We start from the raw sequence: 19,794 nt of genomic DNA, 5'->3' as shown, positions 1-19,794 counted from the left end.
CTGGGTGTCGCCATGTTGCGACCAGAGCCACTCTAGCGCCTGAGGCAGAGGCCACAGAGCCATCCCCAGCGCCCAGGCCATCCTTGCTCCAATGGAGCCTCGGCTGCGGGAGGGGAGGAGAGTTACAGAGAGGAAGGTGCGGCGGAGGGGTGGAGAAGCAAATGGGCGCTTCTCCTGTGTGCCCTGGCCGGGAATCGAACCCGGGTCCTCCGCACGCTAGGCCAACGCTCTACCGCTGAGCCAACCGGCCAGGGCCTGAACTCAAGTTTTATTCATCATAAAATTCATACACTCATCACTGTGATAACTTCCATCCATTAGCTTGTCCTCGTCTGTGTCTGATGACGAATCACTGTCTTCAACAATGAGCACAAAAGCAAGCGCAAAAATGCAGGAAATGCAAGTAAAAATATCTACAACAGGGGTCCCCAAACTACGGCCCGCGGGCCGCATGCGGCCCCCTGAGGCCATTTATCCGGCCCCCGCCGCACTTCGGGAAGGGGCACCTCTTTCATTGGTGGTCAGTGAGAGGAGCATAGTTCTCATTGAAATACTGGTCAGTTTGTTGATTTAAATTTACTTGTTCTTTATTTTAAATATTGATTTGTTCCCGTTTTGTTTTTTTACTTTAAAATAAGATATGTGCAGTGTGCATAGGGATTTGTTCATAGTTTTTTTTATAGTCCGGCCCTCCAACGGTCTGAAGGACAGTGAACTGGCCCCCTGTGTAAAAAGTTTGGGGATCCCTGATCTACAACCACAGTATAAGACGCACCTTTTTAACCCCAAATTTCTTGGGGGGGGGGTGCGTCTTATACATGGGGAAATACGGTATGATCTAGCAGCCATACAAGACCATGAGGTGACCATGGCCTAATGAGGAAGGAAGTTACTTACCAGGGTGGTAAAGTGAAGAGATAAAAGCCTAAGTCCCTGCCTAACCTGTGGTGGTGCAGTGGGATAAAGCGTAGACCTGCGACGCTGAGGTTGCCTGTTCGATACCTTGGGCTTGCCTGGTCAAGGCACATATGGGAGTTGATGCTTCCTGCTCCCCCTCTTTCTTTCTCTTTCTCTCTCTCCTCTCTGAAAATTGAATAAATAAAATCTTAAAAAAAAAAAAAAAAAAGCCTAAGTCCCTGATAACTGTAGAGCCATCATACCCATCCTGGATTGCCTACCGCCCAACACCTTTTAACTGAGGTAGAAATTAACTTGTATCTTGAAGAAAAAAGGAGGGGAGTGGAGAAAGGTAACAAACTCATCCCCAGCCTCTCCCTACTTAGCCCACCTATACACTGCTACATCTGCTCAACTTCAGTCATGTCACCTGCCCAATAAAACGCCTGCCCTGCCTCTACATTGCCCAATAAAATTCAGACTACCCAACAGGCCAATTGAGAGCTTTCATCATCTGGTCCTAATCTGCCTTTCCAAATTTGGCTTTTATTCCACTCAACTGAAAGCCACATAAAGACAGTAACCTCATCTTTTTCATTTCTTTTTTTTTATGACAGAGTCAGAGAGAGACAGAGATAGGGACAGACACACAGGAAGGGGAAGAGATTAGAAATACCAATTCTTTGTGGCACCTGTTATTCATTGATTGCTTTCTCATATGCCTTGACCGGGAGGGCTATAGCTGAATGGCCCCTTGCTCAAGCCAGTGTCCTTGGGCTCAAGCCAGCAACCATTTGGTCATGTCTATGATCCCACGTTATAGCCAGCAACAGTGCTCAAGCCAGTGACCTTGGGGTTTCAAACCTGGGTCCTCTGCATCCCAGCCCGATGCTCTATCCACTGCGCCACCGTCTGGTCAGATTTATCTTTCTCATTTCTATATTCCCAGTGCCTATTCTGGTATCTGACACACACATGCTTGATAAATGTTTATGAATAGAACCAAATCCCCTTCCTGCTCATGGACTGTGGTCTGATACCAAATGAACCTGCATCATGTGTTTTCATCTCTGTGCCCAGGCTCATGTTCTTCCTCACCTGTTGAGCTCACACTGAGCCAAGCTCAAATACCACTGATTCTGAGCTAGAAGTTACTTCTCTTATTTCTTAACTTCAGACATATACTCAGGGACATTATTTTTCCTTGTGTTGTAGTTATTTGTGTATGCTCCACTTCTCCCTTCCCATCACCTCTAAACAACCAGCTCACTGACAGCAAGGACAAGGTTGTGATCATGTCTGGAGTCCTCCATGTACTAACTGTACTAGCTGACCAATACCCTCACACTTAACAGATTCTAGACAAATTTTTGTTATTTGTGGGGGGTTTTTTTGGGGGGGGGGAGATGAGAAGCGTCAACTAGTAGTTGTGTCACTTTAGTTGTTCATTGATTGCTTCTCATGCCTTGACCAGGAGCCTTCAGCTGAGCCAGTGAACCCCTGCTCAAGCCAGTGACTTCGGGTTCAAGCCAGCAACCCTGAGCTTTCAAACCTGGGATTTCAGTGGTCCAGGTGGACACTCTAACCACTGTGCCACCACTGGTCAGGCTCAGATACATGACTGTATAGCAATAAAAGAGAATGTGTGGGAGGTGTTTAATGAGCTGTGCTGACAGAGCTAAAGGAGCCAGACCAGGGGTAAAAGTCCTTGTGATTTAGAGAAGTCAGACAGCTTTGTCTATTTTAAAGGAAAAGTATTTTTTTGAGCAGGGGGGAAAGAGAAACATCAACTTGTTCCTCCTAGATGTGCCACTGATTGCTTCTCATATGTGCCCTAACCATGGCTCGAACTGGCACCCTTGGAATCGAGCCAGCATCCTTGGGATTGAGCCAGCACTGTCAGGATAGAGCCAGCAACCCCGGGCTCAAAGTGGTGACCCCAGGATCCAACCTGCAACCTTGGTGCTCCAGGATGACATAATATCTACTGCACCACCAGCCAGAGCACAAAAAGTGTATTTTTAAACAAGAGAGAAAGGGGATAAAGGCAGAGGAACAGATATTGAAGAAAAAAAATCAATGGACCTTTTTGGCTTGAGTACGGGATTCAGCCAGGACTGTAGAGAGAGGTAGCTGGAGAGGGAAGTAACAGCTGGTTGTGGAGAGTCTTGACTGAGTCAAGTGGGAGCCCACTGATAGTTTATGAGCAAAGGGGTAACAGTGCATACTGCACTGAGTATATCAGCTGATGGGAATGGTCATGGAAGAGGAAGACTATTGTTCAGGTCTCAGGCTTTGTTTGGGAATCTGAAGGGGAAAGGGTAGTGGGGGTAAAGAGGGTGGTAGTGGGAATAGAAAGGACAAAACTAAGACAACACTATCATGCACAGAGAGCAGTGCAGGAAGGCAATTTCTCTTTGGATCAAATTAGAAAGAACCTGAAGGACAGAGAAAAATGAGGTGGCTCTGGCTCAACCCTGACTGGATGCACAACTTAATCAGAGAACCACTCCTGGAAAGGCCTCCACCGTCAAAGGTGTCTCTGTCAGCAAGCAGAAGAAACTGCCACTGCCCCCTGCTTTCTTTCTTTCTCTCAAGTGAGAGGAGGAGAGATAAAGAGAGACAGACGCCCACATGCCGCGACTGGATCCACCCAGCAACCCCCATCTGGGGCCAGTGTTTGAATCAACCAAGCTATCCTTGCGCTCAGGGTCAACGCCTGAACCAATTAAGCCACTGGCTGGAGGAGGAGAGGGAGAGAAGGGGGATAGGGAGGAGGAGAGAAGATCGTAGCTTCTCCTGTTTGCCCTGACTGGGAATCAAACCCAGGATGTCCATATGCCAGGCCAACACTCTATCCACTGAGCCAAATGGCCAGGGTAGCCTCCTGCTTTCTAAATTCATGGAGTAGCCTTGGCCAGATGGCACAGTTGTTTGGAGCACTGTCCCAAAGCACAAGGATTGCTGGTTCAACCCCCAGTCAGGGCACATACAGGAACAGCTCAATGTTTCTCTCTTTCTCTTCCTTCCTCTCACTGAAATCAATAAAAAAAAATTAAAAATAAAATAAAAAACTCATGGGGTATCCAACATGTCCAGCTTGGTTAAGGGCAATGGTGTTTATTCACTCATCAAAGATGAGTGCCATTATGTTCCAAATAGTAAGCAGGGTACTGCTTTTTAAATGCTTCTAATCTGTTTGCCTGGCCTGTAGTGGTGCAGTGGATAGAGTATTGACCCGGAATGCTAAGGTTGCTGGTTCAAAACCCTGGGCTTGCTCAATTGAGGCACATATGGCAAGCAATGAACAACTAAAGTGAAGCAAGTATGAGTTGATACTTCTTGTTACTCTGCTCTCTCTCTCTCCTATTTAAAATCAATAAATCTTTAAAAATGTAATAAAATAAATGATTTCAATGTTTATTTTAAACAGATTGTTAACAAATAAAAAGCCCATGAGTCAGCATATGCAATCTGCGTTCAAAATGTAATGCCATACTTTCAAGGGTATGCACACCATGGCTGACCAGATGTTTTCTTTCTAGGTATGGCTATGTACTCATTCATCCGAGAACAAAGTGTTACCTTCCTCCGTGCTCTCCCCTATGGCTGTTTTAGTCAGGGGGGTACCATCCCATCAATGCAAGGTCTGGCCTAGGCAAAAACAAGAAGCTGCACTGCTTACCTATTACCTAAGCCAAGAGAGCATCCCTCTTTCCTATATTCAGAACTCAGAAATCCCTGTAATTCAGAGTCCCAAGCTAAATCCCCCAACCCTTAAAAGGCCTCGTACTCAATTCTGTCCTAGGATGGCTCTTACCAATGTGTGGGATAGAAGGGTGGAGAGGGAGGGGGGTTCAGATAAGACAAGTTCGTTCTGAAACCTTCCACCTGGACTGGCCAGACCTCCTCAGAGACAGCTCTCAATACCTGGTTCGAAGGAATGGTGGTGGGAGGAAGTGTGCATGGATAGAACTGTTTATTCTGGGCACAGATAGCCAGAGTTCTGGCTTGAGTGTCCTCTCTATTCCACCACATCCAGTTCAGAAGCCAGATTTGCTCCTAATCTATATAGAATCCAGATCCTCTCTTCTGTAGCCCATGGTCAAAGTGACACACAAGCTGACATTCACTTCATCAAGCCTTGATGGTGAACAGTACCAATCCAAGTTTCTCACTTCTAGACTTCCAGCCACTGCCTTTTCTATACTCCAGGATCGGATTTCTTCATACCGAACCCTTTTCTCAGGAACTCAGAGACATTCTTACTGCCATCCCCTCAAACAGGGCCAGCAAACCCAATCAGAATGAAAAACTTGTAGCAGAAGGAAGGTATCTGGATCCTACCACTCCCTAGTGACCAGGAGGATACACCATCCCTCCAGTTACCAGGTTAAAGGAGAGAACTGGACTTTAGCCCTCCTACCTCCACATAACTTCAGAACTGGAAAAAGGCTGTTCTTAGTAGTACGGACTGCCTGCCCAAAGGCCACCCTCTCTGTACCAAGCAGCAGCAAAAGAAAGGACACCCTCTATAGTTATTTCCCACTGTCACTATTCCACATGCTGCCCTAATGGATATCCCAAAGGATTCCAGACCACCCCAGATATGGATCCCTAGATCTCTCCCTCAGTATAGTAGTTGACTATATTGACTCCATTCTTAGCACAGGTTTGGAAACAGAAGGTACTAAATAAATACCTCCCAATTTCCTGCTCTAACAAATCTAGGCACTTGGACTAGAAGTGATGCATTGAATCCCAGAGCCTTCAGGCCTTACACCTCTAGTCTTTGAAACTCATATATATTCAGAGTCATTCTCCCCACTGCTGCCCCATACTCTGGAAAGAAGGAAACAGTTTTATCCTCAATCCCACCTGGACCCATCCAAGGCCACCCACTGGCTTTCTCCAGGCTTATTTTGGATGCACCCTTGCTCAGATAATCCTAAAATGGACCCTGGACCCAGGTCCTGACAAGTTGTGTCTGAAGAGCTATTCATGTTCTGAGAAGATGGAGCTACTATTTGTCCTAAAAGCTGGGTGCTAAGCACCTACCTTTCAAGTTAAACCCCCCTCTCTCCCCCATGTTCTCTAAAAGAAGCTGGAAGGTTTAAGCAACTGCTACAAGAAGGTTTCCTTCACCTCCTTCCTGGCATCCTAAGCTGAGTGCTAAGGGTCAGAAGGGACTAGGTCATCCTGTTTCCCAAATTTGTTCAGGGATTAGAAGACCCCCCGGCTTGCCATCCAGCTGAAGTCTTCTCCATTATCACTATCTTATGAGTGACTAGAGCTCTAGAAGGTATCTATTTGTTATACAAATAAAGAACTTATGGAGGGAGCTCCTAACTTATCAATAACCTCAAATAAGACTTTTGAGGAGCCTAGAAGGAAAATGTCACCAGATCTGGAGGCATAAATGGGTAATGCTTAAAGTTTATGGTATTGAAAAGGGATGTCTGATTGGAGCAATTTAAGAATTTTATGAGGGCAGAAGCACTGGTCCTTGAGGTGATGGCTTATTTTAATACCAGGAGAGGGGCTGAAAAGAAAAACAAGAAGGAAAGCAGGGAGGTAACTGAAATAACATACTTCACACTGACACTTGGGGCTCTTAAACTTATTACATGCCTACATTCTGTCCCTTTACCACAGCATCAGAGTGGGAAGACCTCTGTACCCAAAGCTTAAGAAAGTGGTAAGGGCCTGACCAGACAGCGGTGCAGTGGATAGAGCATTCACTTGGGATGCTGAGGACCCAGTTTCAAAAACCCGAGGTCACCAGCTTGAGCACATGCTCACCAACTTGAGTGTGGGGTCACTGGCTTGAGCATGGGATCATAGACATGACCCCATGGTCACTGGCTGAAGCACAAAGGTCGCTGGCTTGAGCCCAAGGTCACTGGCTTGAGCAAGGAGTCACTGGTTCAGCTGGAGCCCCCCCCCCCCCCGCAAGGCACATACGAGAAAGCAATCAATGAACAACTAAGGAGCCACAATGAAGAATTGATGCTTCTCATCTCTCTCCTATCCTGTCTGTCCCTGTCCGTCCTTCTCTACTTCTCGCTAAAATAAATAACTAAAAAATAAAATGGTAAGAGCGAGGAATAACTGCCTGGCTCACCCAGGCCTTACCCACCCCAAGGGCAGCACCATTCTTTGTTTGCCTGGAGCCAGACAACAGTAGCAGGAGAGGAAGAGAGTAGTGATTGGAGTAGGGTGGGAGGACGGAGGCTTTATGAAAAGGGGTTTCTTCCCCCTAAAAATGTTTGTGGAATCCCTAGATGAGGCTGAGGCTGGAATCTTTTTTGTGTGTGTGTGTGTGTCAGAGACAGAGAGAGGGACAGATAGGGACAGACAGACAAGAAGGGAGAGAGATGAGAAACATCAATTCTTCATTGTGGCTCCTTTAGTTGTTCATTGATTTCTCATATGTGCCTTGACCGGGAGTCTATAGCAGACAGAGTGACCCCTTGCTCGAGCCAGCGACCTTGGGCTCAAGCTGGTGAGCCTTGCTCAAACCAGATGAGCCCGTGCTCAAACTGGTGACCTCGGGGTCTCGAACCTGGTTCCTCCACATCCCAGTCTGATGCTCCATCCACTGCGCCACCGCCTGGTCAGGCGAGGCTGGAATCTTGACAATATGGAAACACAAGCTTCAAGTAGAGGGGATGAAAGGCTATCAGTTGTAAGGAGGATCAAGTTCATTACATTACCTTTACCCTTCATGTTCACTCATTGCCAAAGTCCAGAACTAACTGGATGAGGGAACTCCAATTTACGGGTGAAGGAACCCTGTTTCAACTAAAAACACCTGATGCACAGGGCTGGAGAGGTCTGTGAAGGGAGGTAATATGGGGCCCTCTAGTCACTGAAGTCCCTAAAGTCTACCAAAAGGTGATAAATATGGCTAAGTTCAGGGTTAAACCTTTTCAAACTTTAGGAACAAAGTCATAATGACCTCACATTCCGGTGCCCAATTCATTCAGGCCTCCCTCTAAGGCAGTGGGCTCCAACCTTTTCTGGGCCATGGACCGGTTTAATGTCAGAAAATATTTTCACGGACCGGCCTTTACAGTGGGATGGATAAATGTATCACGCGACCGAGACAAGCGTCAAGAGTGAGTCTTAGACAGATGTAACAGAGGGAATCTGGTCATTTTTAAAAAATAAAACATCGTTCAGACTTAAATATAAATAAAATGGAAATAATGTAAGTTATTTATTCTTTCTCTGTGGACCGGTACCAAATGGCCCACGGACCGGTACCCGTCTGCGGCCCGGGGGCTGGGGACCACTGCTCTAAGGTACGATGGGAAGAAGGAAGCAATGTGGAAATGCGCCTGAGTTCTTCCATAACCTCACTCTCCCCCCATCAAGTGCCCTGCACCCCTATGCTGAAGGAGCAGTCTGGAGACAGGGACCAGAGACAGAACTGCCCTCACCATTAAACCACTGTCCCATGGCTGCTGCACATCAAGGATAAAGGTCTGCTCCAAAGCTGCATAAAACATGTTTAATTTCCAACCATGGTCACAGTCATCGCGTATCCCACATTTTGAGCAAGGAGTGAGAAAGTGAGTTATTAAACATACACAGTCTACATTCCAGAGGAGAAAAAAAGAAGAGGAAAACCAGTTCAGAACTGCAGTTACCACTATAAATAACACCACAAACAAAGTTTGGGAGAGAAATGGAGCTATCTTCATGGAAAAGAAAGGCTGGAACAAAGGAAAACATAAAATTAAACCTACCAGAGGAGAGGCAGGGAGGGAGTAGGCAGAAATGGAATGAAACACCCAATCCCAAAAGAACTTTTAGGTGAATGGGAATGTAGAACGGTCCACCCCTGCTAAGGGTCTAGCAACCAGGGATACTACCAAGATCACTTACTGCCCCCTGCTGGTAGGATCTTAAGCAGCATGAAAGCAACCTCCAAGGCTGCTTCCTAACACCCTTAGCCCCACTGGTCCCTGTAGCCCCTCCAAAACCAGGTGGGGGTGGGACTGAAATGAGGAAAAACTATTTGGGACTAGTATCTAACTATGGAAGGCCAGAGAGGGAGTGAGGTGGGAGAAGAAGCAAAGTCCTCACTAACCACAAAGATATAGAGTGGGGAATCCTCAGTAGGAAAGAAACAAGGAAAGGGGAGACAAATAGGCAACAGCACTGAATGAGTTAGAAGGCAAAGGAAAGAGTTCACAGAGAGGCAGCAGGAGCAAAGGAAGTCTGAGGAGAGACACAGGGGAAAGAAGTGTGGAGGGAAGCATCTGTCGAGTCAGGAGAGTGAATACATGTTAAAATGAAATTCAAGCTCCAGCACCGCACTTTCCCCCTCCACCAAACACACACATACATACACACAAAAGCCTAGAGAGCAAGAGACCTGCATACGCACTGCATCTTGGGTAAGTAAAACAGCATTAAGGAACTGGCACTGAGGGAGATACCCCTGGAACCTCTCTTTCACAGTTCAATCTGGGGTGGGGTAAAGGGTACTAATCCGCCTGTTGTAGATAAAGGTGGCAGGAAGCCTGGCCCCACGGTGTGGGGCTTGGGACAGCCCTCCTGGGAAGGGGTCCCTCATCCATGCTGTGGGGGCCCTGGGCCCTGACCTTAGCAGAAAGGCATGGGTGGCCATTTGGGAGCTCAGGGCGCAACCAGCACACACAGGAGCCCACAGAAGAGCCACGGCTTCACAGAAACCGCAGAAATCAGGACCTCAGGGACGAGTGCCCCCTGTAGACAGAGGGATGCAGTAGCAGCAGCTTCTGAACAACCGTGCAGTAATGGGGAGAGGACCCTGAAGACCACTGCATTACACCAGCACCAACAACCACTCTAGAGTTCTAGTTCGCCTCCAACCCACAGATCCATTTATATGCATGGGTGAAGAGGGCAGGGAAAAGCTGGTGGAATGGAGGTGGGAGGAACAGCAGGATGGGCTGACGGTCTGGAAACAGAAAATGTCCATCCTTCAGCACATCCTGGACTAGAAAAAGAGAACTGGAGAACAGAGGGATCGATGTTGAGGTCTGCTATGCCACCCCAACTCCCCCAGTCCCCAATCACCAGCCAGCCCAGGACTACTACTAGGGTGAGAAAACCTCTGACAAAGGACAGATGAACCACCCAGCTCCCAAGATCAGAAGACTGGAGGGCAAGGAGGAGGGGGAGGGCAGGAATTGGACCTATCCATGCCTCCCTCATCTAAAAACAACAGGATGAAGATGGAAAACCTGAGGCCCTCCCCTAGTACCCTGGGTCCCATACATACAATATGGTCTTGCTATCTCCACCTCTCCTTCAAATTCCTAAGGAACAGATCTAAGGATGAGGGGGAGGATCAGATGAACACACTGAGCTGGTAAGAGTGAGTGGGCCCCTTTCTCCTTCCCACCAACAAGGCATGACAGAACGGCATCTCTTCAGGAACAGTCATCTAGAGATAAATGCCACCCTCTTCCTTAAGCAGGGTGAAGAGAGGAGTAACAAGAAAGATGGTGATGGAAAATCCATCATCTGTCCTATCATCCAGGAAAACCCACCTGCAGAGAAGAGAGGAACCAGTGTAAGCCTGGGGCAGCCTTCCCTCCACCTCATTCCCTTTATCTTACCAACATGGGAGAGGCAAGTGATACACTAGAGTGGGCAGTGTCCTGGCTCCCAGCCCTGAGCTGCATTCCACCTCCCCCACCCTTCTCCCTGGCCCCTACATATATATCTCTCTATACATGTATATACACGCGCACACATGCACGCACACAAAGAGAGGCTCGTGCAATTTCCATGTAGAACAGGGAGAGAGTGGTGAAGGGGGAAAAAAGATGGTAGAAGAGGGGCCTATATGGAGAGGGAAGGGACTCAGATGCCAAGAGCACAGCAACCAGAGCCAAACGAAGCAAACAGAGAGACTACCCCTCCCGACCTCCCAAACCTCAGAGGATGGGGGGGGGGGGCATCCCATGAAACCATAACAACCTTGTTTTTGTTTTAAATCTGGTAAATTGGAATGATTCATCATCAGGACAGCAGTTGGGGACTGGTCATGGGCAGGGGAAAGGAGGGGAGGCAGGAGAGACAAGGCTCTTGTTGGGCATACGGACATGATACCCAGGGCCCTGCCCACAATGGCAACAGGAAGGAAGGGGTAGGGTTGGGAAGGGAGACAGTAGGTGTTAGGGGTGGATGGGGTGGTCAGATGGGGCTGCCTGGCTCTCACTTCTTGTTTTTGAGCTGATTGGCCAGCCAGTCCAGGCCTTCGTACAGCCCGTCCCCACTGGTGGCACAGGTAGCCTGAATGTACCAGTTGCGATGACGCAGGGAATGCAGGCCCAGCTTGTCTGTGATCTCAGCAGCATTCATAGCATTAGGCAAATCCTGGAGCACAAGAGAGACACACAAAAAGGAGCCTCAGGGTCTTTCAAAGGCTTCTAGAGCACCCATTACGACATGATGTATACCAGAAGACTGGAGAGCAAGGAGGAGGAGGAAGGCAGGAATTGGACCAATCCATGCCTCCCTCACCTAAAAACAACAGGATGAAGACGGAAAACCTGAGGCCCTCCCCTAGTACCCTGGGTTCCATACATACAATATGGTCTTGCTATCTCCACCTCTCCTTCAAATTCCTAAGGAAGAGATCTAAGGATAAGGAGATATCCTCCTTCTCCACTGTAGGGACTCAGAACAAAATCCTAAGGAGCTGCTTTGGATTTAGTCATCCCAGAACCCCAGATCCAAGACATTAGATAGAGGTCATTCCATTGGGTTGGCAGAGAACAAATATGGGAATGGAAGGAAAGTGGAGAGGTGATTCAAATTGGGCAAAGAATCAGTTCCATCTGACCAGAGGGGTGAGGGCAGTTCCACTAAAGTAGACAATAGGGAAGATGAAAGAGGGATTTGAGATGATTTATCTACCACACCAATCCCTCAGGATGGAATGTTGCTAATTAAAGTCAGAGTGGGAGACAAGAAGAGCATAAAAAAGCCAGCTAATCCTATTTTATAGGATTAGGGGTTTCCCAAACAGTAAGTTTCAAGACCCTGGACTACCGAGGCCAGCTTGCCCTCTCTCTCAAATCCAGGGGTCGGATGAAATCTCACCTGTTTGTTCGCAAAGACAAGGAGCACAGCATCCCGGAGCTCATCTTCTGCCAGCATCCTCATCAGCTCCTCCCGGGCCTCATTTACTCGCTCTCGATCATTGCTGTCGACCACAAATATCAACCCTAGGGAGGCAGAGCATGGGCTGCACAGAGATGACAGATGAACTCCCCTCCCCCATCACCATAAGACAACACCCTCCTTACATCTTCCAAACATCTGCAATATTTGTTCCTCTTCTTCCACCCATAGGAGCTACAGCAGGGCCAGAGTTGGCTGCCCCAAACCAAGAACAACAGCCACAGTCTCCACTCATACCCAACCAACCCATGCCGGTCCCTGGGAAATTCATATGCCATACCTTGGGTGTTCTGGAAGTAATGTCTCCAGAGAGGCCGAATCTTGTCCTGACCACCCACATCCCAAACTGTGAAGCTGATGTTCTTGTACTCCACTGTCTCCACGTTGAACCCTTTGGGAAAAAACAGGCAATGGCCGGTTGGCCTCAAACATGAGGCCTGCCAATGATGCCCCAATTGGTTCATTTGTTTCCCCCAGCCTTGGTCACCATCTAGGCAAAGGAAAGAAAGCTAAGGTTTCCTTAGACCTGGTGTTCCTTGATCTTATAGGCTAAAGGTCAAAAAGAGAAACTAAGGGAAGAAGTGGAAGAGGATGAGGAGGACTATTCAGGAGGTTCATGATTGTATGGGTAATGTGAGCAAACCTTCCCCACTCATTCTCAGTCTTTGGCTTTCCCTTTTACAAAGAAATGACTCAGAACCATTCCAGTATGTTGGCCACCACAGTCTTTTTTAGCTAAGATCTGGGGCCTCCAAAGCAGAGTGAAGAAAAAGAAGTGAGCTATAGCTCTGGAGTCCCAAATTCAGAACTATCTACAGATGATGATCTGGAGCCTCATCCATAAGCCAAATGTTCTCCCTCCCACAGGCAGGTCTTACCCAGGATCAGGGCCACTGAGGATCTAAACTGAAGCATTTTAAGGTCTCTGGCAAGTACATCAAAGCCCTTCATTCACTTGCTTTCCAAACAACACAGAGCACAAACCAACTCAGTACCTGAGGGCAACTGTTGAGTGCCAGGTTGCAGAAGTTCCCGCATTAAAGAAGACCAGAGTAGGTAGGCAAACAGTGGCCCCAGCACCTGCTAGTAAGCTAAATAACCATTCTTCCCTGAACCCCACAAATTGCATGGACTTGCCTGGTGGCCAGGTGGGGGAATCTAGGAATAGGCCCCGGCCTGACTCAGCTGTTGGGAGTGAAAGCCTATATCCAAGCTGTGTCCTTACCAATGGTAGGGATTGTGGTGACGATCTCCCCCAGTTTCAGCTTATACAGGATCGTGGTCTTTCCTGCGGCATCCAGGCCCACCATCAGGATGCGCATCTCCTTCTTCCCAATCAGGCTCTTGAGAAGATTTCCAAAGATATTACCCATGATCACACCAGCTGCTTTCTGAAGACAGTAGGGGCCAAGTGGGGACAGTGGCAGTCTGGTTTTGGCCTGGTCCTTGGGATGGAGGACTTGATCCTAGGCAAAGAAATGTAAACTCATTACCACCGTCTGCTTGTCAGTTCATACAAATGGGATTTGTCAAAGTCGAGGCTGTTGATAAGCTAAGAGCTTGAGGGACATTGAAGATTAAGACCCACTTGCCCTGGCTGGGTAGCTCAGTTAGTTAGAGTGTTGTCTTCATAAGCCAAGGTTGTAGGTCAGGGCACATAACATATGAGACTCACCAATGAATATGTAAATAAGTGGAACAATAAATCAATGTTTCTCTCTCTCTCTCCCTACCCCCATACTCTCTCTCTAAAATCAATAAATTAATTTTAAAAAGATTAAGGCCCCCTCAGACACATCCTGGGCCTTTGGGAGAAGAGACAAAGTAGTGAAACACTCAGGACCCCTGCTCTACCAGCAATCTACACATGACTGTAGGTGAGTTATTTCACCTCTCCATATTTGCACCTATAAATGGAAGGATGTTGAAATAGATGATTGCTAAAGTTACTTCTGTTCTGACAATCTACACTAAACCCCAAGGCGTTGAAAGATCACTAATACCCCTCCCTCCAACATTACCCTGAGACTTCTGGAAAGGGTAGGAGAGGAGGGAGTGGAATGAGGAGTGGCTCTCTGTGCCTCCCAAAAAGGTTCAGGCTTGCCAGGTTCCCAAGGTTTATGCTCTATTCTAATTAAGAGACTGCTTCTGTCTTCCTATTTCTGTAATTCTACCTTCTTTCTACACACCGAAATAAGAAGGTAGCATGCCTACAAGAGTCTGATCCTTTCCGCTCTGTGAAATGCTGGCTGCTGGAGTGGCACCCTGTTCATACAGCAGTGCCCAAGAGCCGGGAAGTGGGGTGGGAAGAGACTACTCTCAGCCAGGGAAATCCTAGGCTTGCCATGGCCTATCCATGAACAGATGCTCCACATGATCACCTGCAATGAGGCTTTCTTCCCTAACCCTCCTCAGTTTATTTTAAAACCAAAATCAGGTCAAGTTGCTCCTCTGTTCAATGTGGCTGAGGAGGTCCTGCACAATCGGCATTCGCCCCGCTTCTCTCATCAGATCTACTGCTCTTCCCTTTGCTTACTCCATTTCAATTCCCCAACACATTCCTGCCTCACAGCTTTTGTAATTGCTATTCACTCTGCCTGAAATGCTTCCTCTCCCAAACAATCTTCATGGAATATTCCCTCACTTCTTGCAGGCATCTGTTCGAATGTCACCTTATCAAAGAAGCTTTCCAAACCACCTATAAAACACTCTTTCTCTCACCCCCCACCTTTATCCCACTTTTCCTCTTAGTATTCATCACCTTATGACACATCACATATTTGTTTCTTGCTGTATTGTTTTTCTCTTTCTACTATGATATCAGTTCCTTATCTATTCTGTTCCCAGTACCCTGAATAGCACCTGGCACATAGCAGTTGAATAACTGAACTAACTCTCAGGGTCTCTACTGACCTCACCAGCAGCTTACTCAGATCAGATGCTATGCCTGATACATGGTAAGCCCCCCTAACTGACACCTACTGAAAAAATGAAAGGAGCAGGAAGAATCACTATAAAGCCTGACCAGGCGGTGGCACAGTGGATAGAGCGTCAGGCTGGGATGCGGAGGACCCAGGTTCGAGACCCTGAGGTCGCCAGCTTGAGCGCGGGCTCATCTGGTTTGATCAAAGCTCACCAGCTTGGACCCAAGGTCGTTGGCTCAAACAAGGGGTTACTCGGTCTGCTGAAGGCCTGTGGTCAAGGTACATATGAGAAAGCAATCAATGAACAACTAAGGTGTCTAAACGAAAAACTAATGATTGATGCTTCTCATCTCTCTCCATTCCTGTCTTTCTGTCCCTATCTATCCCTCACTCTGATTCTGTCTCTGTAAAAAAAAGTTAAAAATAAATAAAATAAATAAAATTTAAAAAATAAAGAACCACTATAAAGGTACAAAATGCACACCCCAACCAATGGCCCCAAAGGACAGGATCATAGAGTCATTTATTTCCTGTTTTGGGGTTTTTTTGTATTTTCCTGAAGTTGGAAATGGGGAGGCAGTCAGACAGACTCCCGCATGCACCCGACCGGGATCCACCCGGCATGCCCACCAGGGGGCGATGCTCTGCCCATCTAGGGTGTTGCTCTGTTATGACCAGAGCCACTCTAGCGCCTGAGGCAGAGGCCACAGAGCCATCCTCAGCGCCCAGGCCAACTTTTTTGCTCCAGTGGAGCCTTGGCTGCAGGAGGGGAAGAGAGAGACAGAGAGGAAGGAGAGGGGGAAGGGTGGAGAAGCAGATGGGTGCTTCTCCTGTGTGCCCTGGCCAGGAATCGAACCCGGGACTCCTGCATGCCAGGCCGACGCTCTACCACTGAGCCAACCGGCCAGGGCCTTTGTTTTTTGTTTTTAATGAGAGAGAGAGGGAGAGAGAAAAGGAAGGACAGACAGGAAGGGAGAGAGATGAGAAGCATACATTATTTGTTGCAGTACCTTAATTGTCCACTGACTGCTTTCTTTCTTTTTTTTTTTTTTTTGACTGCTTTTCCCATATGTGCTTTGATTGGGGGGGGGGGGGGGCTCCAGCCAGGCCAGTGACCCCTTGCTCAAGCCAGTAACTTTGGGCTCAAGTCAGTGACCTTGGGCTTCAAGCCAATGATCATGGGGCCATGCTTATGATCCCATGCTCAAGCCAGCAACCTTGCACTCAAGCTGGCAACCCTGTGCTCAAGCCCAATACATCCACACTCAAGCTGGCAACCTCGGGGTATCGAACCTAGGTCCTCTGTCAGGCATTCCCTCTCTTCTTGATGACATGAAACAGCCACAGAAATACATCTTTAAAACAATAATGGGCCCTGACTGGTTTGCTCAGTGGATAGAGCATCAACCCAGCGAGCAGACATCCCAGGGCACACATGAGAAGAGACCATCGACTTCTCTTCCCCTCCTCCTCCCCTCTCTCTACCCCTCTCATAGCCAGTGGCTTGACTGGTTCACAAGTTGACCCTGGACGCTAAGGACAGAACAGGTAGTCAGAGCATCAGCCTCAGATAGGGGGTGCCAATGGGTCCCAGTTGGGGCACATTCAGGAGTCTATCTCCCTTCCTCTCACTTAAAAAATAACCACCAATAATAAAAAGGAGGTTCATAATTGCGCCTGCCAGCCAGTTCTCTGTGCTGACAGGAGACATGCGTCAGCAACCAGCTTATTCAGCAATCACCATATGCTGGCTTCTGGCATTCTCTATAGAGTCTGGGAACTAGAGACACATACACACACCCCAAACCCAGCAGGCTAAAGAACAGGTCAAGACAGAATGCTCCCAAACTAAAAAATGTGAGAAGTGGATAGGGAGGAATCCTATTTACAAACTAAAGTAGGGGGGTTTGGTGGGAGTTGAGTTATTTTTCCAAAAACTATTTCAGGTTTATTTGTTTTTTTTCTTATTCCCCTCAGTTTGCAGCAAATTCCAAACTAGTACAAAGGAGCCAGATCAACAGCCCCTGGAGACCAAAGTACTAGTTTGTCCAAAAACAGAAACAATGAGTGCTTATGGAATGCTTCATCTTCAAAGGCTTCCTCAGACATCCACTAATGAGCCAGGCGTGGTGCTCCTGGTAGGTTTCCTAGATGAGCCCTGCCCCTGACCCAGAGCACTCACACCCCAGGGAGAGGACATGGCTCAACTTTAGGGCTCAGCTTCAGCCAAGTCACCCACTAGATATCCTCTCTGCCCATCCTGTTTCAAACCAACTAGGCAGACCAGACAAATTCCTGAGAATCCCTGAGGCAGGTGGAAATACCTGACCAGCTTAATACAATCAGATCCCACCAAACTTGGCAATTGGTGGTAGTCAGACTGCTGGTTCTACTACTATCACCTCCAGAAATTTACAGTATTTCCCCATGTACAAGATGCTCCCATGTATAAGACGCACCTTACTTTTGGGACCCGAAATTTGAAATAAAGAATTACATAAAGTTACTGAAGTCAAGTTTTATTCACCATAGAATTCAGATAACTCTACATTACTGTCAAATGAAGTAAAAAAAATAAATCTACAACCTCTGAGTAAGACGCACCCAGTTTTTAGACCCCAAATTTTTGGATAAAGGGTGCGTCTTATACATGGGGAAATATGGTAAAACTCCCCCAAGTCCTCCTGGTTTTCATCTTGTTTCCTGCTCAGGTAGCCTTTCCTTTAGCTCCAAATGATACTCTAGCTTTAAAGGTTAGGTAATAGTGTTTGACCCAATTTATTATTTTTTTTAAGCAAAAGGAGGGGCAGACAGACAAGAAAAGAGAGAGAGATAAGAAGCATCAACTCATAGTTGCAGCACCTTAGCTGTTCATTGATTGCTTTCTCATATGTGCTTTGACTGGGTGATGGGGGGACTCCAGTCAAGCCAGTGACCGCTTGCTCAAGCCAGTGACTTTTGCCTGACCTGTGGTGGAGCAGTGGATAAAGTGTCAAACTGGAAACCCTGAGGTTGCTGGTTTAAAACCCTGGGCTTGCCTGGTCAAGGCACATATGGGAGTTGATGCTTTCTGCTCCTCCCCTCTTCTCTCTCTCTCTCCCCTCTCTATAATGAATAAAATCTTTATAAAAAAAAAAGGCCAGTGACCTTTGGGTTCAAGCCAGCAACCATGGCGTCTATGATCCCATGCTCAAGACGGATGAGTTCAAGCTGGCAACCTCGGGGTTTCGAACTTGGGTCCTCAGCATCGCAAGTTGACACTCTATCCACTGTGCCACCGCCTGGTCAGGCTGACACAATTTCTTTTTCTTTTCTTTTTTTTTAGGCTGACACAATTTCTTAACTGAATTTATACCATACATTTATTTATCTTGCTGTCCTTCATAAGTGGAACTATCACTGATTAAATTATTACAAACCATGAGTACAGCAGTGGCTGAAATTATCCATCACCTCAGAACATGCATCTAGTGTCCTTGGGTTTGCTTCTTTGCTATCATGTAAAATCTTGGTTAAAAAGCTGATCCCAGCCTGACCAGGCGGTGGCACAGAGGATAGAGCGTCAGACTGGGATGTGGAGGACCCAGGTTTGAGACCCCGAGGTTGCCAGCGCGGGCTCATCTGGTGTGAGCAAGGCTCACCAGCTTGAGCCCAAGGTCGCTGGCTCGAGCAAAGGGTCACTCGCTCTGCTGTAGGCGCCCCACCCCCCATCAAGGCACATATGAGAAATCAATCGATGAACAACTAAGGAGCCACAACAAAGAATTGATGTTTCTCATCTCTCTCCCTTCCTGTCTGTCTATCCCTATCTGTCCCTCTCTCTCTCTGTCACAAAAAAAAATAAAAATAAAATAAAAAGCTGATCCCAGGCCCTGGCTGGTTGGCTCAGCGGTAGTGTTGGCCTGAGTATGTGCAAGTCCTGGGTTCAATTCCCACTCAGGGCACACAGGAGAGGCAACGATCTCCTCCACCTCCCCCCCCCCCTTTTCCTCCCCCTCTCACAGCCAGGGCTCAATGGTTCAAGTAAGTTTGCCCTGGGAGCTGGATTGGCCTCACCTCAGGTGCTAAAATAGCGTGGTTGCCAAGCAACAGAGGAGTAGCCCCAGATGGGCAGAGCATCACTGGGTAGGAGGTCTGCCGGGTGGATCTCTGTCGGGGCGCATGTGAGAGTCTGTCTCTCTCCCTGCCTCTCACTTAAATTAAAAAATAAAATTAAAAAAAAAGCTGACCCCAGTGTTATATTTATTTCTGTTTCCTGGCACAGCACCAGGCGCCTTAATTTCTGAACCACTCATGTGGCACATACCACCTTTTAGAGCTCTTTTCTTCTTTTGTTAAGTCTGTACATTGACTGTCACCCCAATTTAACTGTGTGTTCGCCATGGGCCAGGACTATGCTTTTTATTTATTTTGTATCTGTCCTCACTCTGAGTGCCAAACCCTACTGTAGGAGTTCCACCAAGCACACTGGATGATTTAAGCCTCATCTGAGGATGTTCTTACATCATTTCTTCTGTCCTAGCAGTACTTGGTATCTCTAGGTAATGCACAGATGGTTGCTTAGATATCTTGTTGATTCTTGGCCATTTTCTACACATACCTGACCTGGGAACTAGATTGGGAACACCATGAAAAGACTAAAGGACTAAAATTGGTGGACTTTTCTCTTGCCATTTCATATGCAATGCAGCTGGTGAGTAACTGATGAAACAGTCAAGTAGTTACCATGTGTCCCTTGGCGCAGTCCAAGGCTTTGAAATTAATGGACAGGAGCTTGATTCAG

The 19,794-nt window shown here is 47.4% G+C and overlaps 1 protein-coding gene and 1 long non-coding RNA gene across 2 annotated transcripts in view; one reads left to right on the top strand and one right to left on the bottom strand.

The window, feature by feature from the left end:
* The first annotated feature begins 104 nt into the window (after positions 1-104).
* LOC136324723 (uncharacterized) lies at positions 105-9,010 on the top strand. Its single transcript, XR_010729133.1, has 2 exons — positions 105-6,754; positions 6,796-9,010. It is a non-coding gene; the product is annotated as an uncharacterized lncRNA (long non-coding RNA).
* The window catches only part of ARF3 (ADP ribosylation factor 3), a 23,911-nt gene continuing 12,516 nt past the window's right edge, over positions 8,400-19,794 (bottom strand). The window contains exons 2-5 of the mRNA XM_066257981.1: positions 13,313-13,553; positions 12,368-12,478; positions 12,007-12,131; positions 8,400-11,277 (exon numbers count right to left, since the gene is read on the bottom strand). Coding sequence (XP_066114078.1) covers positions 11,116-11,277; positions 12,007-12,131; positions 12,368-12,478; positions 13,313-13,460 — 546 coding nt within the window. The 5' untranslated portion in view covers positions 13,461-13,553 and the 3' untranslated portion in view covers positions 8,400-11,115. The remainder of the gene's footprint in view (positions 11,278-12,006; positions 12,132-12,367; positions 12,479-13,312; positions 13,554-19,794) is intronic.

The sequence above is a fragment of the Saccopteryx bilineata genome, chromosome 2 (assembly GCF_036850765.1).
Source record: "Saccopteryx bilineata isolate mSacBil1 chromosome 2, mSacBil1_pri_phased_curated, whole genome shotgun sequence".
NCBI classification, from domain to species: Eukaryota; Metazoa; Chordata; class Mammalia; order Chiroptera; family Emballonuridae; genus Saccopteryx; species Saccopteryx bilineata.
Note: the sequence above shows the minus strand (reverse complement) of the source record. Positions and strands in the feature narration are given on the sequence as shown.